The sequence below is a fragment of the Piliocolobus tephrosceles genome, chromosome 19 (genome assembly GCF_002776525.5).
Source record: "Piliocolobus tephrosceles isolate RC106 chromosome 19, ASM277652v3, whole genome shotgun sequence".
Classification (NCBI taxonomy): Eukaryota; Metazoa; Chordata; class Mammalia; order Primates; family Cercopithecidae; genus Piliocolobus; species Piliocolobus tephrosceles.
Genome location: NC_045452.1, coordinates 1,703,325 through 1,730,824, shown reverse-complemented (window position 1 = coordinate 1,730,824; position 27,500 = coordinate 1,703,325). Strand labels below are relative to the sequence as shown.

Here is a 27,500-nt window from a genome sequence, read left to right as displayed (position 1 = left end):
GTGAAACCTTGTCTCTACTAAAAATACAAAAATTAGCTGGGCGTGGTGGCAGGTGCCTGTAATCCCAGCTACTCGGGAGGCTGAGGCAGGAGAACTGCTTGAACCCAGGAGGAGGTGGGGGTTGGGGTGAACTGAGATCACGCCATTGCACTCCAGCCTGGGTTAGAAGAGCAAAACTTCATCTCAAAAACAAATAAACAAAATCGAAATTATTCATAATCTAGCCTTCCAGAGGTAGACTGTTGGTATTTCAATCTATAGCCAGACATCTGTTTTTTTCCTTAAAAAAAAAAAAGGGTAATCTTGTATAAGCGTTTTAATAGCTTGCTTTTCCAAGTTACACCGTGCGAATCTTCCCACGTCAGTCACTTGTGTCAGTTTCTGAACTGATGGTTACCTGAGCTGTTCTCTGCTAGGCCGTGGACTCCCTGGGAACAGAGATGGTGTTACATGCTTCCTTGGACCCAGCATAGCACCTGCTTTATCTCAGATCTCAGGGAATGTGTGTTGAATGATATCCCAGCAATAAAATGTGAGGCAGCTGGGCGTGAGCCAGGATCAGCCTCACAGTGGGTTCTGAGCTGACTGCCCAGATGTGTAGATAACTTTTGTCTGTTCTAATCTTTGTAGGACCTACTAAATGAAGCAAAACAGAGACTCAGCAAGGTGGTAAAGGATACAACCAGGTACCAGGTGCTGCTGGATGGACTGGTTCTCCAGGTACCCTCACAGACCAGATCTACTGTTGATAGCCACAGTTCTGAGAAAATTTAGCGTGCCTGTTAGAGACCAGCTCTATTTTTCCTGCTTTCTCATCAGTTTTTTCCTTTCACCCTTTTTTTTTTCCTTTTAGCTTTTTCCCTTCCACTCTTGACCATATCTAAAATGTGTGCTGCATAGGAAAATAGTAAATCTGTCTGGTTGGATAAGACTTCCAGCCTGCTACTCATTTATGTAGTCTTACATGACTTAAGGGTCAAATTTGCTTGCAATGGCAAACTTTAAATTCCCTTAATTTGATTTTGCCACTAAAATACTTGCTTTAGATTTAGGATTCCAGGCCAGGCGCGGTGGCTCAAGCCTGTAATCCCAGCACTTTGGGAGGCCGAGACGGGTGGATCACGAGATCAGGAGATCGAGACCATCCTGACTAACGCGGTGAAACCCCGTCTCTACTAAAAAAACACAAAAAACTAGCCGGGCGAGGTGGCGGGCGCCTGTAGTCCCAGCTACCGGCGAGGCTGAGGCAGGAGAATGGCGTAAACCCGGGAGGCGGAGCTTGCAGTGAGCTGAGATCCGGCCACTGCACTCCAGCCTGGGCGACAGAGCAAGACTCTGTCTCAAAAAAAAAAAAAAAAAAAAAGATTTAGGATTCCAACCAAACACTGTATATGTTTTAATTGTTTACCACTAAGCTCGAAATCCTTATTTTACTTATGGTAATTACAATAATATTTGTCCTCAGCTTGGTTGATATAATATAAGGCATCTGCATGAATTTTGTTTCTACGACCAAAGGTTTGGGTTCATTTATCTGGTTTGTGATAGATTGATCTTTCCATGGTCTCGTGTGGTATATGCCATCTGTTAGTGGAACCTACCAGGGGAAGTTTTTCCAACCTAAATGAAAGAACTATAGAAACATCCTATTTTACTGTTGCTTTCTTTTCTTTCTTTTGTTTTTGAGACAGAGTCTCGCCCTGTCGCCCAGGCTGGAGTGCAGTGGCGCGATCTCAGCTCACTGCAAGCTCCGCCTCCTGGGTTCACACCATTCTCCTGCCTCAGCCTCCCGAGTAGCTGGGACTACAGGCGCCCGCCACCACATCCAGCTAATTTTTTCAATTTGTATTTATTTTTGAGACGGAGTCTCACTCTGTCACCCAGGCTGGAGTGCAGTGGTGCAGTCTTGGGCTTACTGCAGCATCCACCTCCCAGGTCCAAGTGATTCTCCTGCCTCAGCCTCCCGAGTAGCTGGGGTTACAGGTGCCCGCCACCACACCCGGCTAATTTTTTTTGTATTTTTAGTAGAGACGGGGTTTCACAGTGGCATCATCTCTGTTTACTTAAACCTCCGTCTCCTGGGTTCACGCCATTCTCTTGCCTCAGCCTCCTGAGTAAGCTGGAGTTATAGGCATGCACCATTATGCCACCTGGTTTCACCGTGTTAACCAGGATGGTCTCGATCTCCTGACCTCATGATCTGCCCACCTTGGCCTCCCAAAGTGCTGGGACTACAGGCGTGAGCCACCGCGCCTGGCCTACTTTTTTGTATTTTTAGTAGAGACGGGGTTTCACAGTGTTAGCCAGGATGATCTTGATCTCCTGATCTCGTGATCCACCCACCTCGGCCTCCCAAAGTGCTGGGATTACAGGCGTGAGCCACCACGCCTGGCTATTTTATTTTATTTTTATTTTTATGTTGTTTTTGGAGACAGAGTCTCACTCTGTCAGCCTGGCAGGAGTGCAGTGGCATCATCTCTGTTTACTTAAACCTCCGTCTCCTGGGTTCACGCCATTCTCTTGCCTCAGCCTCCTGAGTAAGCTGGAGTTACAGGCATGCACCATTATGCCAGGCTAATTTTTTGTATTTTTAATAGAGATGGGGTTTTGCCTTGTTGCCTAGGCTGGTCTCGAATTTCTGAGCTCAGGCAATCCGCCGGCCTTGGCCTCCCAAAGTGTTAGAATTACAGACCTGAGCCACTGCGCCCGGTCTGTTGCTTTATTTTATAGTTTGCATTTTCTACTGATTGTATCTACTATTTCTTCCAGGGTTTGTACCAGTTGCTGGAGCCCCGAATGATTGTTCGTTGCAGGAAACAAGATTTCCCTCTGGTAAAGGTAAAGAACTTAGGATAATTTTTTATCTTTCTCTTTCTTTCTTTCTCTTTCTTTTTTTTTTTTTTTTTCTCTTTCTCTTTCTTTCTTTCTCTCTTCCTTTTTTTCTTTTTCTTTTTTTTTTTTTTGATGGAGTCTCACTCTGTTGCCCAGGCTGGAGTACAATGGCAGTATCTCCACTCACTGCAACCTCCGCCTCCTGGGTTCAAGCAATTCTCCTGCCTCAGCCTCCCGAGTAGCTGGGATTACAGGTACATGCCACAACGGCCAAATAATTTTTGTGTTTTTTTTTTTTTCCATAGAGACAGGGTTTCACCATGTTGGCCAGGTTGGTCTTGAACTCCTGACCTCACGATCCACCCATCTTGGCCTCCCTAAGTGCTGGGATTACAGGCGTGAGCCACCGTGCCCTGTTCATTCCTTCTTTCTGTCCTTCCTTCCTTCCTTCCTTCCTTCCTTCCTTCCTTCCATCCTTCCATCCTTCCATCCATCCATCCATCCATCAAAATGTTAGGATGAAATGCATGTTCTAATAGAAAACAGCTCAACCATGGGAATTATAGGAGTTTTAACACATTGTAGGTATTTAAGTGTACTGAAGCCTCTAATCTATTTTCTTTTTTTTTTTTTTTTTTTAATTGAGTCAGAGTCTTGCTCTGTTGCCCAGGCTGGAGTGCAGTGGTACAGTCTCAGCTCACTGCAACCTCCACCTCCTGGGTTCAAGCAATTCTCCTGTCTCAGTGTCCCGAGTAGCTGGGATTACAGGCACCCACCATCATGCCTGGCTAATTTTTGTATTTTTAGTAGAGATGGGGTTTCACCATATTGGCCAGGCTGATCTCTTGGCTAGGCTGGTCTTGAACTCCTGACCTCGTGATCCAGCCACCTTGGCCTCCCAAAGTGCTGTGATTATAGGTGTGAGTCACCGCACCCGACCTGCCTGTATTTATTTATTATTTATTTATTTATTTATTTATTTTGAGACAGAGTCTCACTTTGTCACCCAGGCTGGAGTGCAGTGGCGTGATCTCAGCTCACTGCAAGCTCCGCCTCCCGGGTTCATGCCATTCTCCTGCCTCAGCCTCCCGAGTAGCTGGGACCACAGGCACCCACCACCACGCCCGGCTAATTTTTTGTATTTTTAATCGAGACAGGGTTTCACCATGTTAGCCAGGATGGTCTCTATCTCCTGATCTCGTGATCCACCCTCCTCGGCCTCCCAGAGTGCTGGGATTACACACGTGAGCCACCGCGCCCAGCCTCTAATCTGTTTTCTTAAGAGTCAAGTTGCCATCCAAGCTAGTACCCTTCTGTCTTTCTAGGAACTTGGTAATACTGTAATCTAAAAATCAAATAATGGAAACAGCACTTTGGGTTGGAACAAAGATCCATCTTAGGAGGTAGCCTATTGCCAGACAAGCAAGGCTGAGCTCTAACCTCACTGAATGTGTTCCTATACCTAGAGGAAGAATGTGGGCACCCAGAGAGTCTGGTCAGCTCTGAATCTGAGTTCTCCACCCATCTCGGTCCTCCAAAGTGCTAGGATTACAGGCGTGAGCCACTGTGCCCGGCCTATTTGCATTTTTATTATAGTTTGTCTCCCTAAGTTACTTGTGCACTAGGAAAGAAAGTGTGCCAGCTAGAGAACATAGATATTCATTCCCCTAACTGTATATTCTCCACTATAATAAAAGATTAGAAACCATCTCAGTAACCCCAGTCTGTGTTTATGCTGACAGCCTCATTTACTAACCTGTAAAACAGAGCTCAGCATCATAATGGAGAATTCACCAAGGTGATGTCATTCAGTGGAGGGAGGTTTCAGTTGCTCACTAGCCTTCTCTAGATAACACCATGATATTTCTGGGTGCCAAGCAAGCTTTTTCTTGAAACTTCTACAGTATCAGTGTCCAGAATTGGTGATTAGCTCTCCAAAGTGGTGCTGCATTAGATATGAAAACAAGGAACTCTTGAATAGATGCATTGATTTGTTCAACAAAGTAATACTGTCAGAGAGAAATGTGGCTGGTCTTTAGTTCTTCCAAGAAAGGATTTACACGGTTACTTGAGTGTGCACAATATTGTTCAAAGACAAGACTTTATTAATTATGTCCACCACACGAATTGCAAGATAGTGGTAAAAACCCACTTTTCTTTTTCTTTTTTTTTTTGGGACAGTCTCGCTCTGTCGCCCAGGCTGGAGTGCAGTGGTGCGATCTCGGCTCACTGCAACCTCCACCGCCCTGGTTCACGCCATTCTCCTGCCTCAGCCTCCCAAGTAGCTGAGACTACAGGTGCCTGCCACCACACCCGGCTAATTTTTGTATTTTTAGTAGAGACAGGGTTTCACTGTATTAGCCAGGAGGGTCTCGATCTCCTGACCTCGTGATCCGCCCGTCTCGGCCTCCCAAAATGCTGGGATTATAGGCTTGAGTCACCGCGCCCGGCTTTTTTTTTTTTTTTTTCTGAGATGGAGTCTTGCTCTGTTGCCCAGGCTGGAGTGCAGTGGTGTAATCTCGGCTCACTGCAGCCTCCTCCCACTGGGTTCAAGTAATTCTCCTGCCTCAGCCTCCCAAGTAGCTGGGATTAGAGGCGCACACCACCATGCCTGGCTAATTTTTTGTATCTTTTGTAGAAACAGGGTTTCACCATGTTGGCCAGGCTGGTCTTGAACTCCTGACATTGTGACCTACCTGCCTCGGCCTCCCAAAGTGTTGGGATTACAGGCGTGAGGCACCGTGCCCAGCCTTTCTTTCTTTCTTTTTTTCAATTGTGGTAAAATATACATACCATTTACCATTTTAACCATACATTGTGCCATTAAGTACATTTACAACATTGTGCAGCCATCACCATCATCCATCTTCAGAACTTTTCCATTTTCCCATAGTGAAACTTTGTGCTCATTAAACGCTAACTCTCCATTATTTATCTTGTCCTCTCTTCTCCCCTGTTCACCTCATATAAGTGGAAACATTCAGTATTTGTCCTTTTGTGACTGTTTCATATCACTCAGCATAATGCCTTCAAGGTCCCTGTAGTGTGGGTCAGAATGCCCTTCCTTTGTAAGGCTGAATAATATTCCACGGTGTGGGTGCCCCACGTTGTGCTGATCCGTTTATCTGTCACTGGGCACTTGGGTTGTTCCCACCTTTTGGCTTCTGTGAATAATCCTGCTGCAAACATGGGTGTACGGATATCTGTCTTGCTTTCTATCCATTTGTCTGTATACCCAGAGGTAGAATTGCCGGATCATGTGGTAATTCTGTGCTTCATTTTTTGAAGACCGTTATACTGTTGTTTTGATCAGAACCATCCTTGTGGGTATGGCATGGCACCGCTGTTTCTGGTGCCTGCTGTCCCCCCCTCATCTGCAACTACCAGTTTAAGCTCATGTCAGCAGCCAAACTTCTCTTCCTTCCCTTCCCTCCTTATGCACCTCCAGCTTCTAACACTCTCAGTTAGGGGGATAATGTATCTTCCTCCTGCTGATCCATGTTTCAAACCTGGTAACTGCCTATGGCATGTTCAATCACCTGCCAAGCCCCATTAAACCTTTTTTTTTTTTTTTTTTTGATATGGAGTCTCGTTCTGTCACCCAGGCTGGAGTGCAGCAGTGTGACCTCGGCTCACTGCAAACTCCGCCTCCCAGGTTCAAGCAGTTCTCTGCCTCAGCCTCTCAAGTAGATGGGATTACAGGTGCGCACCACCACGCCTCACTAATTTTTGTATTTTTAGTAGAGATGGGGTTTCACCGTCTTGGCCAGGCTGGTCTTGAACTCCTGACCTCGTGATCCACCCGCCTTGGCCTCTTGAGGTGCTGGGATTACAGGCGTGAGCCACCGCGCCTGGCCAAGCCCTGTTAAATCTTGACAGAAACCATTCGCGTCTCTTCCCTCCTCTGTGCAGACTGTCATTTTTCCTCAGTGACTGTGCCGTTTTACATTCCCACCAGCAGTGCCTCTGTTCTTTTACATGGCATAAATGGAAATATCCTTGCTTGTATAGTCTGTTGAATTTTTGGATACCTGCTTCATAGTTTCTAGTAATACCTCTCATTGTTTTCTGTATTTCCAGGCTGCAGTGCAGAAGGCAATCCCTATGTACAAAATTGCCACCAAAAATGATGTTGATGTCCAAATTGACCAGGAGTCCTACCTGCCTGAAGACATGTAAGGAGTATTCCTGCTGCTAACAGCTACTTTCTCTCCCTGGGAGAGTGGCCTTTATACTGGGCCTTTTTCGAATGGTATTTTCGCCAACACACTCTTAGACACAAGGCTAGAGCTGTGATGTGTTCTACTTGCAGCTGCTCCTGTTCTGGCCGCGCTCTGTTGTTCTCTCTTGTTGGCCGGCTAAATACACTCTAAAAGTCTAGTGTCATCGGGTGTGGTGACTCACGCCTGTAATCCCAGCACTCCTGACAAGGGGAGAGCCAGCGTCATTTTATCGATTTCACCGGCCTGAGGCCACCTAGCCATACCACTAACATTGAAGAAAGTCCCTTGGACGCTTTTTTTTAATAGACGGAGTCTCACTCTGTCACCCAGGCTGGAGTACAGTGGCATGATCTCGGCTCACTGCAACCTCTGCCTCCCAGGTTCAAGCGATTTTCCTTCCTTAGCCTCCTGAGTAGCTGGGACTACAGGCGCCCGCCACCACGCCTGGCTAATTTTTTGTATTTTTAGTAGAGACAGGTTTCACCATGTTAGCCAGGATGGTCTCAATCTCCTGACCTCATGATCTGCCCGCCTCGGCCTCCCAAAGTGCTAGGATTACAGGCGTCAGCCACCACACCTGGCCTCTTTTTTATTTTTATTTTTTTTGAGTCAAGAGTCTCTTTCTGTTGCCTAGGCTGGAGTTCAGTGATGCCATCTCGGCTTGCTGCAACCTCTGCCTCCTGGGTTCAAGCAATTCTCCTGTTTCAGCCTCTCAAGTAGGTGGGACTACAGGTGCCCCACTGTGCCCAGCAAAGTTTTGTATTTTTAGTGGAGATGGGCTTTCGCCATGTTGGCCAGGCTGGCCTCAAACTTGTGAATGGAAACAATCCACCTGTCTCGGCCTCCTGAAATGCTGGGATTGCAGGGGTGAGCCACCACTCCCGGCCAGCAGTGACGTCTTTTATCAGACACACATGCAGTCATGATAGGGCCTTATCAGTGATGAGCAGGATTGGGCTTAAGAAAACATTCAGATGAGGACTCTGATTTGCAAACTGAGATGAAATCCTTCCTTTTTCATTTTGTTGGGGAGGGCTGGCTGTGATCATTAAAACAGGTTCTGTAACATAAAATCAAATTGACACAGGCCGGGCGCGGTGGCTCACTCTTGTAATCCCAACAGTTTGGGAGGCTGAGGTGGGTGGATCACCAGAGGTCAGGAGTTCGACACCAGCCTGGCCAACATGGTGAAACCCCGTCTCTACAAAAATTAGCCAGGCATGATGGCAGGTTCCTGTAATCCCAGCTACTCGGGAGGCTGAGGCAGGAGAATTGCTTGAACTCAGGAGGCGGAGGTGGCAGTGAGCCGAGATCACGCCACTGCACTCCTGCCTGGGCAACAGAGTGAGTCTCAAAACAAAAAAACACAGTGTCACCTGGTAAATGAGTTATTGAGATGAATGCAGTCAGTTCTCTGTATCTTTGGGGTCCACACCTGTGAATTCAACCAACTTTTTCTTTTCACTCCCTAAACACTACAGTGTAACAACCATTTACATTGTATTAGCTATTTTAGGTGCTGTAGACATGATTTACAATATAGGGGAGGATGTGTGATGGTTGTGTGCAAATACTACACTGTTTCATATAATGGACGTCTGGGCAGGGATGGAGGTGTCTTGAAACCAACTGTGCATTACATCTTCAGAAGCTTTTTCAGTTCCTTTCAAGCCTGTTGCTTAGGTTGCACAGTCTACACACCAAGACGAGGGCATTCCTCTGTGGGAGTAAAGGGTACCATGTATCTTTCTCAACTCTTTGAAAATGATTATTTCCTGTGCTTTTTTTTGCAGAGCTGGTGGAGTTGAGATCTATAATGGGGATCGTAAAATAAAGGTTTCCAACACCCTGGAAAGCCGGCTGGATCTCATAGCCCAGCAGGTGAGTGTGGGAGGACTTCTTGGTAGTTGGTCTGCTGTTACTTTGAAGTGGGACAGACAACACATGTCCATTCCCTGGTATTTGGGATTTGTTGCTGTCCTTCCACATTTTTGGACATTTGCTCAAAAAGAATGAGAATTGGGCATGCAGTAGCATTTGCTAAGGTAATAACATTTACATGAGGGTGAATTTGGGTTCAGAACAGGGGTTTTGTTGACCTAGGATTCAAATTTGTACATTTTACTACATGTAAGGTGCTGACAAGTTCTTTCTGTAACAGGAATCATGGAAGCTAAAGCAAATACTTGTGTTTTGTTTTGCTTTTTTGAGATGGAGTTTCACTCTTTTTTGCCCAGGTTGGAGTGCAATCTTGACTCACTGCATCCTCCACCTCCAAGGTTCACATGATTCTCCTGCTTCAGCCTCCTGAGTAGCTGGGATTACAGGCACGCGCTACCACACTGGCTAATTTTGTATTTTTAGTAGAGACGAGGTTTCACCATGTTGGCCAGCCTGGTCTCAAACTCCTGATCTCAGGTGATCCACCCGCCTCGGCCTCCCAAAGTGCTGGGATTACAGGCGTGAGCCGCCACACGAGGCCACAAATACTTGTTTAAAGGAATTATCATAAAGCTGCTGGCTTTTCAGGTGTTTCCAGATTTGTACACATGAACTCTAGGAAACAAGCCAGGAAAATTCCAGTTGTTCTAAAATGCTGAGCATCTTCTAGCCTTCTAGTGGTAGTCTATTGCTGTGGCTGCTAACCTAGTTATTCCCTGACCTAGATGGGCAGTTTACTGTTTATGCAGATGCTTGTCTTATAACTAAAGCACTTTCACCTTGATTTTTTCATATTCTGGTAACTTAAACCTCAGAACGTTGTTTCCTGTTAGCCACTGTCTCATCCAGTATCATAGCCACTACTCACTCATGGATATTTGATTAAACCGAAAAATTCAGTTTCTCAGCACTCAATAACCAGCTGTAGCTAGAGCCTTAGAAATCCAGGGTTAAGTCCTCCTAAGGATTCATCAGTGGCTGTAGCAAGTGCTTTCAGCCTAAACTGGCATTGGAAGTGTTCTGTACGGCCGCTGTGGCCATAGTAGGCACTCAGTAAATGTTGAAGAAAGAGTGTAGGTGACCTAGCATACTGTGATGAGATGATTATGATGAGTTAAGTCTGAGATAGTAGTGACTTTAGGGTTTTTGTTGGTTTTTTTTAATGTGTCCCTTTTGTAAGCAGTCTGAACCCTAGATTTGGGATGAGTTAAGCTTCTCACCGATGAATGTGTTACTGTGCTTCAGGGAACGAAAGGGTGGCTTTGATGTGCGTGGCTTTGTGAGTCCTTCCCAGCCACGTAGGTTCGTGGCTTTCCACCTGTGGTTAAGATGTGCAGTACTCTACAACTTCTTCAGCTGACATTGCATATTTATTACACTTTCTCTCCACAGATGATGCCAGAAGTCCGGGGAGCCTTGTTTGGTGCAAATGCCAACAGGAAGTTTTTGGACTAAGCCTTCAGGAGGTGGAGCTCATCCTCAGCTCTCCCGCTGTGATGTGGAAGCTTCTGATATTTGAAGAAACACGAATGTCTCTGTAGCTTCCTCTTTACTGCGCACCCAGTATTGCTCTGTATTTATCAGTGATGCCCCTCCTGTCACTCATGCCTTGCCTAATTGTTCACAGTTGTGGAAAGCGTCATGTAATAGGATCAGGACCCACCTCCAGTTCATCTGAAAGTAACACAGTGTCCAGTTGGTTCTCCAGCACTAGGGGAGGGGCGGATGCTGGTCACGTGGGCTTCCTGGGTCTCCACTCTCCGTCTGGCCTAGAGGTGATGCGTTTGGTGTTTGGCCCTGCAGTCCCCACTCTTGAGGCTTAAGGTGCGTGTGGCGCACCACTCCTTCCAGCAGTAGTCGCTTGACTATTACCTGTTTAGGCCTAGAAGTTTTCCCTCATCTGTAAATGTGATTTAAAATCTAAGCCATGAATATGCTTTATTTATTAAAAGAGTTACATGGATTTAATGTGATTTCTAGTGTAAAGCACTACAAATTTAGGTTTTGACAGAGTCAAATTCTTACTGATGCACCTAGAAAAGAAGTATTTTCCCAATCCCCGTGGCACTTGATGGTGACAGCTGTCAGCACCTGGACCCGTTAACCCTCTGGGTGTCCCCTGGGCTGTTGTTCATTGTTCCCAGCCCATCACCCGGGAGGGGAGCGTTCTTTCCACCCTTGTGATCTGCCACACGCCCCACGTGGCTCTTCAGTGTGAACTGGCTTCTAGAAGGGCTGCACAACTTTATCAAGGAAATAGTGGTATTAGTGTTGCCCGAGTGAGAAAAACCGTTTTTTTTTTCTTTTTTTGAGACGGAGTCTCGCTCTATCACCAGGGCTGGAGTGTAGTGGCCGGATCTCAGCTCACTGCAAGCTCCGCCTCCCGGGTTCCCGCCATTCTCCTGCCTCAGCCTCCTGAGTAGCTGAGACTACAGGCGCCTGCCACCACGCCCGGCTAGTTTTTTGTATTTTTAGTAGAGACGGGGTTTCACCGTGTTAGCCAGGATGGTCTCGATCTCCTGACCTCGTGATCCGCCCGTCTCGGCCTCCACAAAGTGCTGGGATTACAGGCGTGAGCCACAGCGTCCAGCCCAAAAAACCGAGTTATTTTAGAGCAGGTCACTGTGTGCTGGAACCAGATCCTTTCACAGAGGCCCTGTTCCTCCCCTGCCACACGTTTTATTTTTCCGTAGGTGACGACTAAGGGCTGCCCAGGGCCTTGCAGCTAGTACATGGTGGAGCTGGGACTTGAACTGAGGTCTGTCTCCAGGGCCCATACTCAAATGCAGTTCTCATAACAGAAAGTGAGGCTCCCAAGGCTGACCATGTTGGCGCCATCCTCTTCCTCGTTAGCCCAGGTTTCACAGTAGGTGGAACTATAGTAAACACCAGCTCCTGCAGCGGGACTTGGCCCCGCTGCTATGACATTTCCTGTAGCAGCCTATGGGGCAGGAATCGAGGTGCATGAGGATGGCTCTCACAGCAAACTCAGCTCCTCAAGACGATGCACTTACGAAGGGACAGAATCAAGGCTTAAAGCCCAGTGTCACTAACAAGTAGATGTTTCCCTGTGGCTGTGTTCCTCCACCCCCATAAGTAACAGTTTGAAGAGTCACGGGGGTCTGCTTCTGTGCCCTTTTTAATGTTGGAGTTTGACATGGACGTATAAAAGCAGATGGTGACACCATTCACTGCAGCCTGTGCTGTACCCACTGATGAAGAGATGAGATTGTAACCGTTCACCTTTATTTCAAATAGTGTTCCTCAGATACAGGGAGGGGTCTGCAAGAGCCTGGGCTCTGGGGGAGGGGCTGGGCTGCCCAGTCAGAGCCGGCCTCAGCCCCCTCAGCCATCCAGGGATTCGAAAGGGTGCTTGGTCTCAAACGAGGTGCTGACTTTGAGGACTTTTCATGGTCCCTTGAACTTCTGATCCTCCTTTTCCTCAAAAATCAGTGCTAGGACTCATAAGTTATAGAGTCCAAGATTAACAATGCTAAATCCTCAAGCCGACTGAAGATTGCTGAGTTTGACTGAGATGTTAAAATATAGAAACAACCCTTCTATTTTGACTACCTGCTAAGGTCCTGCAATTAATACAACTAAAGTACTATTTTTATTGAAAAGTAGGTGGGTAGGGGCTTCTGAAAGCCCCTGGTAGCTGTGCCCACAAAGGAAAATGAGTGTAGACACGCAGGGGAAGAAGGCTGTGCTCAGCTTGTTAGAATATAGGGCTGTTTCTCCCGAGATTGAGGTAGCACTACAACGTAGAGGACAGGGCAGGCCAGAGCGGCCCCGCCTGCCCTTGTCCCGTCTAGGCTAAGTGAAATGGGCTAGAGAGAGGGCGGCGAGTGCAGAGACCTGACCTCCAGCTCTGTCTACTCAAAACACTTTAAGATGCGCTCTCCAATCCCAATGAAATAGACCCCTTGAGCAATCCCAAAGAGAGGTGCTATGACCAGTGCCCGGCAGCCAGCGCCTTTCATGAAGGCAGACGGTCCCTCCTGAATCCAGAGTTTCCTGGGGAGAAAGAAGAGCCAGTGAGCTGATGGGCAGAGGCAGTTTGCCAGCAGCCCTCAGTGGCGGCCTCCATTTGTGCACCTCTCGTTCGAGAATAGTGCCTTCCACAGCAAGAGCAAGGGGCCAACGGTGTGGGGCGGTGCCTGCAGGTTGGTTACTTAAGCAGTTGGGTCAAGGCCTTGGAAATAGGCCTGATGTGGCTAGAATCTTTGGTGAGAGATGCTGTAGGGATACCACAAAGAAGAAAAAGGCTCCCGGTACATTGTTTTCTCTGAGAGCTGAGGGAAAGACAGACTTCTAAGAAACCCAGAGCCTAGCATTAAAGCTGGTCTCTAAATCTGATCTAGGCAGACGCCCATGCAGAGGAACCGGTCCCAGCCACCATTGGAGGGGACACTGGCTCTCACCTGGCACAGTCGGTGATCCCACTGTACATGTCCTCGCCCAGGCCTTTCTTGAGGGTTTGGATTCGCGTTTTCAGAACTAAATCAAGTAAAAGTTAAAATAAGTAGTGAACAGCTTACCTTTGGTGTCCTCCCCTCAACACGAAGTGGCTGGGTCCTCCTTTAGAGCTACCACATATAAAACTGAGTCATAGGCCGGGCACGGTGGCTCACACCTGTAATCCTAGCACTTTGGGAGGCTGAGGAGGGCGGATCACGAGGTCAGGAGTTCGAGATCAGCCTGGCCAACAGTGAAACCCCATCTCTACTAAAAATAGAAAAATGAGCCGGGCATGGTGGCGCAGGCCTGTAGTCCCAGCTACCTGGGAGGTGGGGGCAGGAGAATCACTTGAACTGGGGAGGCGGAGGTTGTGGTGTGCTGGGATTGCATCACTGCACTCCAATCTGGGCACCAGATTGAGACTCCGTGTCAAAAAAAAAAAAAAAAAAGGTCATGAGACCGGTTCTGCCATTGTGTGCACTGTGTGGTCTGTAAGTGGAGGTCTTCCTCTTTGGGCCTCAGCTATAAAATAAATGAGTCACGTTACCGTGGGTTTGTTTGGTTTTGTTGAGACAGGGTCTTGCTCTGTTGCCCAGGCTGGAGTGCAGTGGCACAGTCACAGCTCACTGCAACCTCGACCATCTGGGCTCAAGTGATCTTGCCACCTCAGCCTCCCCAGTAGCTGGGACTACAGGCACTACCACCACACCCAGCTAATGTTTTTACTTCTTTTAGAGACAGGGTCTCACTTTGTTGCCCAGGCTGGTCTCAAACTCCTGGGCTCCTGTATCGTCCTCCCGAAGTTTCGGGATTACAGCTGTGAGCCGCTGCTGCACCTGGCCAAGTTACTGTTGGTATAGGAAGTCCGCCCGCATGTTTGGGGAGCTGCAGGCAGCCCTAACACAGAGGGAAGCATTGTCTTCTCACAGTAGGTTTAGCTCCTGCCTTTAGCCCCAGATTTTATGTATTTATTTTTTTGAGATGGAGTCTTGTGCTGTCACCCAGGCCAGAGTGCAGTGGTGTGGTCTTGGCTCACTGTAACCTCCGCCTCCCAGGTTCTAGTGATTCTCCTACCTCAGACTCCCAAGTAGCTGGGATTACAGGCACATGCCACCACACTCAGCTAATTTTTTTTTTTTTTTTTTTGAGACGGAGTCTCGCTCTATCACCAGGGCTGGAGTGTAGTGGCCGGATCTCAGCTCACTGCAAGCTCCGCCTCCCGGGTTCCCGCCATTCTCCTGCCTCAGCCTCCAGAGTAGCTGGGACTACAGGCGCCCGCCACCTCGCCTGGCTAGATTTTTGTATTTTTTTAGTAGAGACGGGGTTTCACCGTGTTAGCCAGGATGGTCTCGATCTCCTGACCTCGTGATCTGCCCGTCTTGGCCTCCCAAAGTGCTGGGATTACAGGCTTGAGCCACCGCGCCCGGCCGCAGCTAATTTTTTTTGTATTTTTAGTAGAAACGGGGTTTCACCATGTTGGCCAGGCTGGTCTCGAATTCCTGACCTCAGGTGATCCACCCACCTCGGCCTCCCAAAGTGCCGGGATTACAGGCGTGAGCCACCGCACCTGGCCAACCCTAAATTTTAAAAGATCAGCAATAATTTACAGCTGAGGCTCACAGCCCTTCTGAGGGGATGAAAAGCTAAAGGAATCAGCATCTGGAAGGTGAGCGGATGTGTCAGGGATGAGAAACAGAAGGAAAGTCTCTTGGGCCCACTTTCTCCGGAAGGGCCTCTAATGAACCTCTGCCAGCAGCCAGATTGCAACCCCAGACGGCTTCCAGGGTCGGGCTGTCTCATCTATTAAGTGCAAAATTACTGTTTATCCCATAGAAAGGACACGTCTCCCACCTCCTTACCATCTAGAGGCGTCACTGCGACCGCAGCGACAGAACCAGCCACACAGCCTGACACGAAGGAATGTGCAAAGGACGCCTTGCCGGCGAACTCGTTGAACCCCAGGTTGTTAAGGTTGGCGAACAGTGGGAAGTAGATGATGGAGAAGGGGATATCTCTGCAGAAGAGGAAGAGCAACACTGAGCTCCGAGCTGCCCTGGGGCTGCCGCCCAAGGTGAGACAATGAGCTTTGCTGTCAGCTATGGGGCTCACAGAGAAGCCGCTGGGACTCACCCCTTCTTCAGTGCCCGGGACAGCAGGGGACAAAAGGGCTACTGCCATCTGTCCTGCCCTCCCAGCTCCTTCCTCTGCCCTGCAGCACCTGCAGCCTCTTGACTGCCAGAGGCAAGTCTGAGGCTGGAAACGTGTTCTGTGCAGGGGCAGGCAGGCCGAGGGAAGATGAGGGGCATAGCCACTCATTTACTAGGAACTCTGCGGTCCTCTGTAGACAGGGCTTTCTTAGGTGCCTTTGGGCCACAAATCACGCAGCCTTCCTGTGGACCTGGTCATCGCTATGCAAGAGGCCTAAAACTTCAGTCTTCTAGGTACCCATTCTGTGCCACCCTGGCCAGTTCTGGACAAAACAGGAAGCGTGGAAATCGTTTGCTCACCTGGGTTTGGATATTCTGGGAAGGACACAGAGGCAGATAGGGACAGCCAGCTCTCCAGCCCTCATGCCCTCCCCCATGCACTGTCCTAGGGAACCGGAAGAAAGGCTCACCTGAGGAGAGTGGCACCCAGGCCCTTGTAGAGCCCAGCCAGGCCCTGGGTGCGGAGCAGCTCCCGGGCGATGAGGGTGGCAGAGGGACGTTTGTGGGTGGAAGCCGAACCCGTTGTGTAGGACCTGGAGGTGGAGGGTGCTGAGGCCGAGCCCTGACGATGGACGGCTGGAAGGGAAAGGACAGACCCCATCACTACCTGGTCCCCGACAGATGCTACAGAACACTCCTATGAGTGTGGCTCCCAATCCCTGCCCCCGGGGCAGTTCAGAGGCCAGGCTGGCACCTCCACTGGCATCCGGAAGAATGTCCTCATTTTAGAATGTTAATTTGTGGCTGTAAGGACGTCTTCCTAAGGTCTACAGTATCTCAGGAGCAGTCCCAGTGCTGAGAACACTTCCCAAGAGCACGGCCACAGCCTGACCCACTTGCGTCTCCGCCACGTTCCTTAGGGCTCCATTCCTTGCCCTCCCATTAAAACTGGATTTGATCTGGCTTCCATTTCTAAACCATGTCTCAGCCTATGTAGATCATTTTTATTTTTACTTATTTTGGGTTTCTTTTTTGCAGTGGTGTGATCTCAGCTCACTGCAACCTCCGCCTCCCAGGTTCAAGCGATTCTCCTGCTTCAGCCTCCCTAGTAGCTGGGATTACAGGTATGTACCACCACACCTAGCTGATTTTTGTATTTTTAGTAGAGATGGGGTTTCACCATGTTGGCCAGGCTGGTCTCAAACTCCTGACCTCAGGTGATCCACCTGCCTTGGCCTCCCAAAGTGCTGGGATTACAGGTATGAGCCACTGTGCCTGGCTTAGGTGATTTTTAGACACAAAAATAATTTGTTGCTTTTCACCGTTAGGCAGAACCTACGTGAAATTCCCATGCCCTAAAGTGCTAATAGGATGGAATATCTCCCTCAGGCTTCCATGGCACCTCCTTCTGCTCACCCTCCAAGATGAGGTGGGCAGGTCCGTTCCACCCTTCCCTATTTGGTAGAATTTGATTCTTTAAATAATTCAGGCCGGGCGTGGTGGCTCAAGCCTGTAATCCTAGTACTTTGGGAGGCCAAGGTGGGCAGATCACCTGAGGTCGGGAGTTCGAGACCAGCCTGACCAATATGGAGAAACTTTGTCTCTACTAAAAATACAAAAACAAAAATTAGCCAGATGTATTGGTGCATGCTTGTAATCTCAGCTACTCAGGAGGCTGAGGCAGGAGAATCACTTGAACCTGGGAGGCAGAGGTTGTGGTGAGCCAAGATAGCACCACTGGACTCCAACCTGGGCAACAGAGTGAAACTCTGCCTCAAAAATAAATAAATAATAATAAAATAAATAAATAATAATAAAATAAAATGCTGTGAGGCCCATTAATAACAATGGGATTTATGACACTGAAATTCTGTGAATATTTATTTTCCTAAATCTGTGTTTGAGACGCTTTGCTTAGATCATAAATCCTTGCCAAAAGGAAGCTATTCCCAATGACATGTCCCAAATTTGTTTGGTATCCACCAGAAAAATATTTCTTTGAGATAGAGTCTTGCTCTGTCGCCCTGGCTGGAGTGCAGTGGCGCGATCTCAGCTCACTGCAAGCTCCGCCTCCTGGGTTCACGTCATTCTCCTGCGTCAGCCTCCTGAGTAGCTGGGACTACAGACGCCCACCACCATGCCCAGCTAATTTTTTGTATTTTTTTAGTAGAGGCGGGGTTTCACTGTGTTGGCCACTCCTGACCTCGTGATCCACCCGCCTTGGCCTCCCACAGTGCTGGGATTACAGGTGTGAGCCACCATGCCCGGCCGAAAATATTTCATACTAGGAATCTAGTTATCATGCACATTTTCTCTTTTTTTTTTCCTTGAGACAGAATCTCGCACTGTCGCCTGGGCTGGTGTGTGCAGTGGCGTGATCTTGGCTTGCTGCAACCTCTGCCTCCTGGGTTCAAGTGATTCTCCTGCCTCAGCCTCCCAAGTAGCTAGGATTACAGGTGCCTGCCACTATGCCTGGCAAATTTTTTGTATTTTTAGTAGAGACGGGGTTTCACTATGTTGGTCAGGCTAGTCTCGAACTCCTGACCTCTTGATCCACCCACCTTGACCTCCCAAAGTGCTGGGATTACAGGTGTGAGCCACTGTGCCCGGGCCACATTTTCTTTTTCGTTTTTTTTTTTTTTTGAGATGGAGTCTTGCTCTGTCACCCAGGCTGGAGTGCGGTGGCTGGATCTCAGCTCACTGCAACCTCCGCCTCCCGGGTTCACGCCATTCTCCTGCCTCAGCCTCCCGAGTAACTGGGACTACAGGCGCTGGCCACCTCGCCCGGCTAAATTTTTTTTTGTATTTTTAGTAGAGACGGGGTTTCACCGTGTTAGCCAGGATGGTCTCGATCTCCTGACCTCGTGATCCGCCCGTCTCGGCCTCCCAAAGTGCTGGGATTACAGGCGTGAGCCACCGCGCCTGGCCCACATTTTCTTTTTTTGTGGTTTTTGTTTTGTTTTGCTTTTGTTTTTGTTTTTGTTTTGAGACAGAGTTTCACTCTTGTTGCTCAGACTGGACTGCGATGCCACGATCAATGCTCACTGCAACCTCTGCCTCCTGGTTTCAAGTGATTCTCCTGCCTCAGCCTCCCGAGTAGCTGGGATTATAGGCATGCGCCACCACGCCCAGCTAATTTTGCATTTTTAGTAGAGACGGAGTTTCTCCACGTTGGTCAGGCTGGTCTTGAACTCCCGACATTAGGTGATCCACCTGCCTCGGCCTCCCAAAGTACTGGGATTACAGACATGAGCCACCACACCCGGCCTGTTTTGTTTGTTGTTTTTTGAGACGGGGTCTTGCTCTGCCACCCAGGCTGGAGTGCAGTGGTGCAATTGCTCACTGCAGCCTCAACCTTCCCGGCTCAAGCAATCCTCCCACCTCTGCCTTCGAGTCCCTGGGACCACAGACCCACACCAGCACGTCCAGGACCACAGCCCCATGCCAGGACATCCAGGACCACGGCCCCACGCCAGCACATCTGGCTAATTTTTGTATTTTTTTAGAGGCAAGGTCTCACTATGTTGCCCAGGCTAGTTCTAAACTCCTGAGCTACAGTGATCCCCCCATATTGGCCTCCTAAAATGTTGGGAGCCACTGCACACAGCCTTTGCACAAATTTTCTTTTATTTTATTTTATTTTTCCGGAATCTTGCTCTATCACCCAGGCCGGAGTGCAGTGGCCTGATCTTGGCTCACTGCAACCCCCGCCTCCCCAGTTCAAGTGATTCTCCTGCCTCAGCCTCCCAAGCCGCTGGGACTGCAGGTGCACACCACCACACTTGGTTAATTTTTGTATTTTTAGTAGACAGAGGGTTTCACTATGTTGGCCAGGCTGGTCTCGAACTCCTGACCTAGGTGATCCGCCCACCTCAGCCTCCCAAAGTGCTGGGATTATAGGCGTGAGCCACTGCACCTGGCAGGCACACATTTTCTTTTTTCTTTTCTTTTTTTTTTTTTTTTTTTGAGAAGGAGTCTTGCTCTGTCGCTCGGGCTGGAGTGCAGTGGCCGGATCTCAGCTCACTGCAAGCTCCGCCTCCCGGGTTCACGCCATTCTCCTGCCTCAGCCTCTGGAGTAGCTGGGACTACAGGCGCCCGCCACCTCGCCCGGCTAGTTTTTTGTATTTTTAGTAGAGACGGGGTTTCACCGTGTTAGCCAGGATGGTCTCGATCTCCTGACCTCGTGATCCGCCCGTCTCGGCCTCCCAAAGTGCTGGGATTATAGGCTTGAGCCACCGCACCCGGCCACATTTTCTTATGGTAGTAATCTAGGTGCAGGCTGCAAACAATTAACTTTAAGCAATTAGTTGATCAATATGAACATTATTTTCCCGTTGTCATCTTTACATGCACCATAATTTATTGCTATCCTATCTTTTACTTCTTTCTAAATGCTTTTGGAATACTAAACTTCTTACACAGGTTGAAAAACTAGGCCGGGCGCGGTGGCTCAAGCCTGTAATCCCAGCACTTTGGGAGGCCGAGAGGGGCGGATCACGAGGTCAGGAGATCGCGACCATCCTGGCTGACACGGTGAAACCCCGTCTCTACTAAAAAATACACAAAACTAGCCGGGCAAAGTGGCGGGCGCCTGTAGTCCCAGCTACTCGGGAGGCTGAGGCAGGAGAATGGCGTGAACCCGGGAGGCGGAGCTTGCAGTGAGCTGAGATCTGGCCATTGCACTCCAGCCTGGGCGACAGAGTGAGACTCCGTCTCAAAAAAAAAAAAAAAAGAAAAACTAAACACAGTGGGGGCTCATCTGTGCCTAAAGTTTATTCTCCCGCAGTTTTAGTTGGTCCAGGCTGGTCTGATTCAATCTAGAAATCTGGTAGAATTCTAGCACAGCACATGTGCACAGCTGAATTGAGGACGGGAAGGGCACTGCATGGACTGAGGACCGTAAGCCCGTTGCCAGGTGCTGCATTCGGTGCATTATGGGTTAGTATATTTAATTTGGTCACTGTGGTTTAGCACTAAGGACAGGCCCCCACATCCCTTCCATGGTTGGCGAGCTCTAGCTTTTAGTATATGTGTTGTGGCATCTACACCACTCCATAGTGCTTGCTTTATTTTTTTTGAGACGGAGTCTCACTCTGTTGCCCAGGCTGGAGTGCAGTGGTGCAATCGCTGGCTACAACCTCCGCCTCCCGGGTTCAAGTGATTCTCCTGCCTCAGCCTCCCGAGTAGCTGGGATTACAGGAGTGTACCATGCTGAGCCAACACCGCTCCATCGTTCTGAGAGGACTAGGATTTAGGAAAGGGCCAAACTTCTCTTCCAGGAAAAAACAAAAGAATAGGAATGATTCTCTTATCCCTTTTTATGCCTTTCCACCAAAAGCCAGCTTCTACAACACAACATGCTTACTGGCTGGAGGTTTAGTGAGGCAGTCATTGGCATTTCTCTTTTTTTTTTTTTTTTTTGAGATGAAGTCTCGCTTTTGTCCTCCAGGCTGGAGTGCAAATGGCATCATCTCTGCTCACTGTAACCTCCACCTCCTGGGATCAAGTGATTCTCCTGCCTCAGCCTCCCGAGTAGCTGGGATTACAGGCGCCCACCACCATGCCCGGCTAATTTTTGTGTTTTTAGTAGAGATGGAGTCTCACCATGTTGGCCAGGCTGGTCTTCAACTCCTGATCTCAGGTGATCCACCTGCCTCAGCCTCCCAAAGTGCTGGGATTACAGGTGTGAGCCACCGTGCCCGGCAGCGTTTCTTAAAATCTTTAGGAAATGAAGTCTAATTGTGAAGAAAATATGACAGAAGCATAAAGTATTTTCTGACCCTCTGAATCAACATTCTCGTTTCTGCTATTTGTTCTAGAGCTGGCAGCATTGATGAAATGGGTAACCATAAACGAAGACTTTTTTTTTTTTTTTTTTCACACTTAGCTAATTTTTGTATCTTTAGTAGAGTCGGGGTTTTCTCATGTTGGTCAGGCTGGTCTTGAACTCCTGACCTCAAGTGATCCACCTGCCTCGGCCTCCCAAAGTGCTGGGATTACAGGCGTGAGGCACCATGCCTGGCCAAAGACTTCTACCTGCTTGGAAAGTTGACTGGTCACACAGCCTAGCAAATGAGGGTGGGCTGTGGGATGTGCCTGGTTCCAATCCCAGCCCTTTACTGTTCCCATAGGAGGTGGGGACAGGCCTCACCCAAGCGTCCAGCATCCTGCAGCTGAATCTTGAGCATTTCCATGGGAGAGGTCACCACCACCTGGCACATCCCAGCCCCACACCCGGCAAGCATCTCCATCTTCAGGTTCCGCTGCATCCTACGGGAACAGGCGTCAGGCTCCTTCAGCCACAGCTGCCCTCTTGTGAGAGGGGGACTTTCCCTGGATGGCCCCCGTGACTGCCACTCACCCAGCTGGGCAAGTCATCAGCTAGCCCTTAGGTGTGGTCTCTGTACTGATAGGGGACTAAGTTTAAAACAAAGCCTGCTAGGGAGGTAGCACCGCGTGGAAGCTGAAAACAGTGACAGAGAAACTACCCAGGCCAGGTGTTGTCACTGATCCCTTCAGGAACATCACTGGGGCCATGTGAGGCACAGAGAGAGCTAGAAAGTGTTTGGGGACTGATTTGTTTTTCCTGAGACGAAGTCTCACTCTGTCACCTAGGCTGAAGTGCAGTGGAACCAACATGGCTCACTGCAACCTTGACCTCCTGGGCTCAAGCGACCTCCTTCCTCAACCTCCTAAAGTGCTGGGATTACAGGCATGAGCCACTGCACCCAGCTTGGTGGCTGATTTTTAAAAATGTATTGCCTAGTTGATGGATTTGTCTGTGTATTCTATATGTTGTCTATATTATCTGTCACACTTCCAAAGTGTACCAGCTCGTTCTCTCCCTTCACTCTCCAGCAGCCCTCAGCCCTGTGTGCACATATTTGAATGCATGCAGGCAGGTAAAATGAGGCACATTTGAAATCTTCTTCCTGCCATCTCTCCCAAAAAACACACAGTGAAGCATCCAACCCCACTCCACCTGGCCATACCCATCTTCCATGAGCAGCTGCCGGAAGAAGTCGTTGGCCGCCAGCTTGATGGCCTTCTCCGGAGTGACCAGAGTGAGGTTCACGGCAGCCCCTGGAAGTGAAGGACAAGATGGGGAGTCAAGGCCATCCCAGAAATAACAGTTCCCTGGGTCTGCCCCTCAGCCCTAGCCAGGCCAGTCTCTGAGTGAAGGGCATCTTAGGGGCCAGGTGGGGCTCCCGGGCCTGTTTCACTGAAATAACTTTCCATTCCCACTCCCTACCACATTCTCTCTTCTCCTTTTTTTTTTTTCTGAGATGAAGTCTGGCTCTGTCGCCCAGGCTGGAGTGCAGTGGCGCCATCTCGGCTCACTGCAAGCTCCACCTCCCAGGTTCCTGCCGTTCTCCTGCCTCAGCCTCCCGAGAAGGTGGGACTACAGGCGCCTGCCACCACGTCCGGCTAATTTTTTGTATTTTTAGTAGAGATGGGGTTTCACCGTGTTAGCCAGGATGGTCTCGATCTCCTGACCTCGTGATCCGCCCACCTCGGCCTCCCAAAGTGCTGGGATTACAGGCGTGAGACACCACACCCGGCTCCACATTCTCCTCTTTTTACGTATTTTTTTTCTTGCGGACTCCTCAGTCTGGTTATCAGGAAGCCATTTCATTTTTGTTGCTGCTGGTGGGGTCGCGGATGATAAACCAGCAGTTCCCAGTGACAGGCGCCAGGCGCAGGGACTGGGGTTCTGCTCCTCTGTGCCGCATAAGCCAGTCCCATTGGCTGCTGGCTAGGGGCTCTCCAGGGTTTGTGTTTCGCTTCTCGGTGGCACAAGCATATGAGCTCCTGCTCACCTCCAGCTTTGGATCCACTGTCCAAGGTGGCCTGCTGGCTGGGGACCCCGCAGGGACCGTGGCAGCGCTGGACCGTGCTGGGGAGGAGGCACCCAGAACTCCTTGCCAGGCGCTCAGGCCCCTTCGCGCAGTCCCTTTCAGCCTCTCTCCCTTCCCTTCTAGCCAGGCAGAGAGAGGCCGGCAGGCAGGGTGGGCTCGCCTGCTCTTAGTGAGGCGGTGGCGGGGGTGTGCTCTGGGGGTCTCCGGAAACCTTACCAGGACCCAGAGCTGCCTCTGACTCCACCCAAGAGCACAGAGGCTCATCAGGAAGGACCCCCTGGCAGCCTGGGCCCATCCCCGCAGCAACGGAAGGAACACCAGTTCCTCAGGTCCCAAACGCTCACACCTGCTGCCCAGCCTCCCAGGGGGCCTGAGAAGCCCACCTCGGTACATGCCGAAGAAGCCCTCCGCCCGAGCCGTCTTCAACAGGCAGTCGATCCTGAAAGCAGAGGCCAGAGTAGGAGTAAGGGTGCAGCAGGCCGCCCAGCCCCCTCCATGCCCTGCTCGCGCGGGCACATCCCAGCTGACCAGCTCCCCAGCCCCCACGCTCACGCACGCTGCCTGGAGACTGGAGGGAAAGGGGCCCCATCCCTCCTCCAGGCGCCTCTGCCCTCCATGCTCGCCCGCCAGCACCTACATTCCTTTGTACATGGCTTTCCCGTGCTGGTTCTGCAGGCGAGTCTTGGCCAAGTCGATGGGGAACACGCAGGTCACCCCCACGAGCCCTGCTACACCTCCATTGATGAGTTTGGCTGTGATGCTAGGACACGGGGAGGAGAGAAGCAGAGAGAGGGGCAGGTTAGGGCCCGGATGCAGCCAGGAATGGGCAGGGGCACAGACAGTGGGGAACTCCAGCCCTACAGGTGTCCAGAGACGCTCTTCAGCCTCCCTGGCCCAGGTCTGGTCCAGACGGGACAGCCGCATTCACCAGGGCTGAGGCATCTTGCTGCAACCCGGGAAGTCCCTGGGGCTGGGACCGGCAGGGGCTTCTGGGAGGAGCCAGCTCTGCCCCCATGGGCCGCCACCAGGGCACCGCTCTGCCCCGGGCTTCCGCAGCCCACCCTCTGGCTCCTCCGCAGGCCTGGAGCCACGTGTGCGGTTCTCACACAAACTGGCCGAAGGTCAGGCCGAACCGAGTTTGCATCCCGACTGTGACCTCGCCTCTCTGGGCCTGCATTCCCGTGGCACTCACTCCAGGGTTGCTGAGGACGATGGTAACCGTGCCTGGGGGGAATGCCAGCTATTGTTCATAATAAGAGAACAGGCACTTCCCACAGTGTGGGCTTCAAGTGGGTCAGCCCTAGAGGTGATCTAGTTCCAGCCAAAAGTCAAGCCACAGTTGAGATAACATGCCCCCCACCCTGCTGGGTATAGGAGCTTTGGAAGACCAGATATAGAAAACAAAGCTTCTCAGACTCCTTGGAACCCACTAAACTTTTCTTATCTTTCAAGCGGGAGGCAGACTGTGAACAAAATATTTGGCGATCGATTTACCTGGAAGTGGTAAGAGTGGATGACAGCGGGCCTTTCACAAAGGAAGAAACTTGGTACGATAAAGAGAACTGTGAACTAAACTTGGCAGTCAGAGAAGATGAACCCAAACAAACTATGTTGAACAATAATATATAAATGCACAGATGCTTGTGTGTATGTATTTGCCGCAGTAGAGGTAGTGTGTATGTTATATGGGGAGCAGGGTCCTTGCTCTTCCTCAGGACTCAGCTTGTTCTTCAGAAACCTGGATGTGCTATCACCATAGCGACTCTCTCCCCAGGCCCAGGGGCCAGGGCCTCCGCCTGCCCCCGTCCCGCTCACCTCAGATCTTGGTGGGCCATTCTGCAGGGACTGGGGATCCCAGGACACAGGGCTGCTGGCTCCGTGGGGTAGCTGCTGTCGGCGCTGGCTGAGGGAAGAAGTCGCAGCTTTCTTGGCTCTGGCCCCGTAGCAGTGTGGACAGAGCACGGGTTTTGAGTGCAGCCTGGCCCGAGCCACCTTCCCGGCAAGTCACGACCTCCCTGGGCTGCAGCTTCCTCCCCTGTAGTCAGAGAAACACAAACCTCACAGATGGGCGAGGACACACGTCACTAGTGGATTCACGCGGCCCGCTTGCTCCACGTTTTTCCCTTCCTAAACCTTTTGGACTTTGGGATTCAAATCAGAATCCTTGAACTTTTGGACTCTGTGGATCAGATAAGAAGGAAGGGGAGCCGGGCGCGGTGGCTCAAGCCTGTAATCCCAGCACTTTGGGAGGCCGAGACGGGCGGATCACGAGGTCAGGAGATCGAGACCATCCTGGCTAACACGGTGAAACCCCGTCTCTACTAAAAAATACAAAAAACTAGCCGGGCGAGGTGGCGGGCGCCTGTAATCCCAGCTACTCGGGAGGCTGAGGCAGGAGAATGGCGGGAACCCGGGAAGCGGAGCTTGCAGTGAGCTGAGATCCGGCCACTGCACTCCAGCCCGGACGACAGAGCAAGACTCCGTCTCAAAAAAAAAAAAAAAAAAGAAGGAAAGGGAATGGGAGAGAAGGATACAGCCTGCTGAGGCTGGAGGAAAGGACGTCTGGGGCATTTTGGACAGAGGCATGGGAGTGGCGCTGGAGGAAGCAGATGGGATGGGAAAGGATTTTAAGAGGAGTTGCTATGAACTAGGAATCCCTTTCATTGTGTCCAAGAATGACAATAAAATACTTAAGATGGCCAGGTGTGGTGGCTCATGCCTGTAATCCTAACTCTTTGGGAGGCCGAGGTGGGCGGATTGCCTGAGCTCAGGAGTTCAAGACTAGCCTGGGCAACGTGGTAAAACCCTGTCTCTACTAAAAATGCAAAAATTAGCTAGGCGTGGTGGCGGGCTAGTAATCCCAGCTACTTGGGAGACAGAGGTTGTGGTGAGCTGAGATCACACCACTGCTCTCTAGCCTGGGTGACAGATCAAGACTCTGTCTCAAAAAGAAAAAAAAAAAAAAAAAGGCTGGGCTCGGTGGCTCACGCCTGTAATCCCAGCACTTTGGGAGGTGAGACGGGCGGATCATGGAGGTCAGGAGATGGAGACCATCCTGGCCAACACAGTGAAACCCCGTCTCTACTAAAAATACAAAAAATTAGCCAGGCGTGGTGGCAGGTGCCTGGAGTCCCAGCTACTCGGGAGGCTGAGGCAGGAGAATGGCCTGAACCCAGGAGGCAGAGCTTGCAGTGAGCCGAGATCACGCCACTGCACTCCAGCCTGGGCAACAGAGTGAGATTCCATCTCAAAAAGCAAAACAAGGCCAGGTGCGGTGGCTCAAGCCTGTAATCCCAGCACTTTGGGAGGCCGAGACGGGCGGATCACAAGGTCAGGAGATCGAGACCATCCTGGCTAACACGGTGAAACCCCATCTCTACTAAAAAATACAAAAAGAAAACTAGCCGGGCGTAGTGGCAGGCGCCTATAGTCCCAGCTACTCGGGAGGCTGAGGCAGGAGAATGGCCTGAACCCAGGAGGCGGAGCTTGCAGTGAGCCGAGATCGCGCCACTGCACTCCAGCCTGGGTGACAGAGCGAGATTCCATCTCAAAAAACAAAGCAAACAAACAAACAAAAAAAAACACTTAAGATGCTCCACGGTTACTTTTTTGACTATTAAACTGTGTTGGCCGGGCGCGGTGGCTCAAGCCTGTAATCCCAGCACTTTGGGAGGCCGAGATGGGTGGATCATGAGGTCAGGAGATCGAGACCATCCTGGCTAGTACGGTGAAACCCCGTCTCTACTAAAAAATACAAAAAACGCCGGGCACGGTGGCTCAAGCCTGTAATCCCAGCACTTTGGGAGGCCGAGACGGGCGGATCACGAGGTCAGGAGATCGAGACCATCCTGGCTAACAAGGCGAAACCCCGTCTCTACTAAAAATACAAAAAACTAGCCGGGCGACGTGGCGGGCGCCTGTAGTCCCAGCTGCTCGGGAGGCTGAGGCAGGAGAATGGCGTGAACCTGGGAGTCGGAGCTTGCAGTGAGCTGAGATCCGGCCACTGCACTCCAGCCTGGGTGGCAGAGCAAGACTCC

The 27,500-nt window shown here is 50.3% G+C and overlaps 3 protein-coding genes and 1 long non-coding RNA gene across 4 annotated transcripts in view; 3 read left to right on the top strand and 1 right to left on the bottom strand.

The window, feature by feature from the left end:
• Positions 1-10,964, top strand: part of ATP6V1E1 (ATPase H+ transporting V1 subunit E1) — a 33,260-nt gene extending 22,296 nt beyond the window's left edge. The window contains exons 4-8 of the mRNA XM_023192094.2: positions 631-720; positions 2,770-2,838; positions 6,913-7,007; positions 8,849-8,936; positions 10,389-10,964. Coding sequence (XP_023047862.1) covers positions 631-720; positions 2,770-2,838; positions 6,913-7,007; positions 8,849-8,936; positions 10,389-10,451 — 405 coding nt within the window. The 3' untranslated portion in view covers positions 10,452-10,964. The remainder of the gene's footprint in view (positions 1-630; positions 721-2,769; positions 2,839-6,912; positions 7,008-8,848; positions 8,937-10,388) is intronic.
• Positions 1-27,500, top strand: part of MICAL3 (microtubule associated monooxygenase, calponin and LIM domain containing 3) — a 1,031,057-nt gene that overhangs the window by 336,627 nt on the left and 666,930 nt on the right. The window lies entirely within an intron of this gene.
• LOC111526408 lies at positions 14,936-24,432 on the top strand. Its single transcript, XM_023192098.3, is given in 6 exon segments — positions 14,936-15,123; positions 15,291-15,483; positions 15,486-15,528; positions 18,251-18,372; positions 23,713-23,745; positions 23,748-24,432. Coding segments are annotated over 5 exon segments (957 nt in total). The 5' UTR covers positions 14,936-15,123; positions 15,291-15,377; the 3' UTR covers positions 24,401-24,432.
• The window catches only part of LOC111526409, a 20,960-nt gene continuing 18,240 nt past the window's right edge, over positions 24,781-27,500 (bottom strand). Inside the window, exon 3 of the long non-coding RNA XR_002726355.2 lies at positions 24,781-25,498. This is a non-coding gene — a long non-coding RNA (uncharacterized LOC111526409). The remainder of the gene's footprint in view (positions 25,499-27,500) is intronic.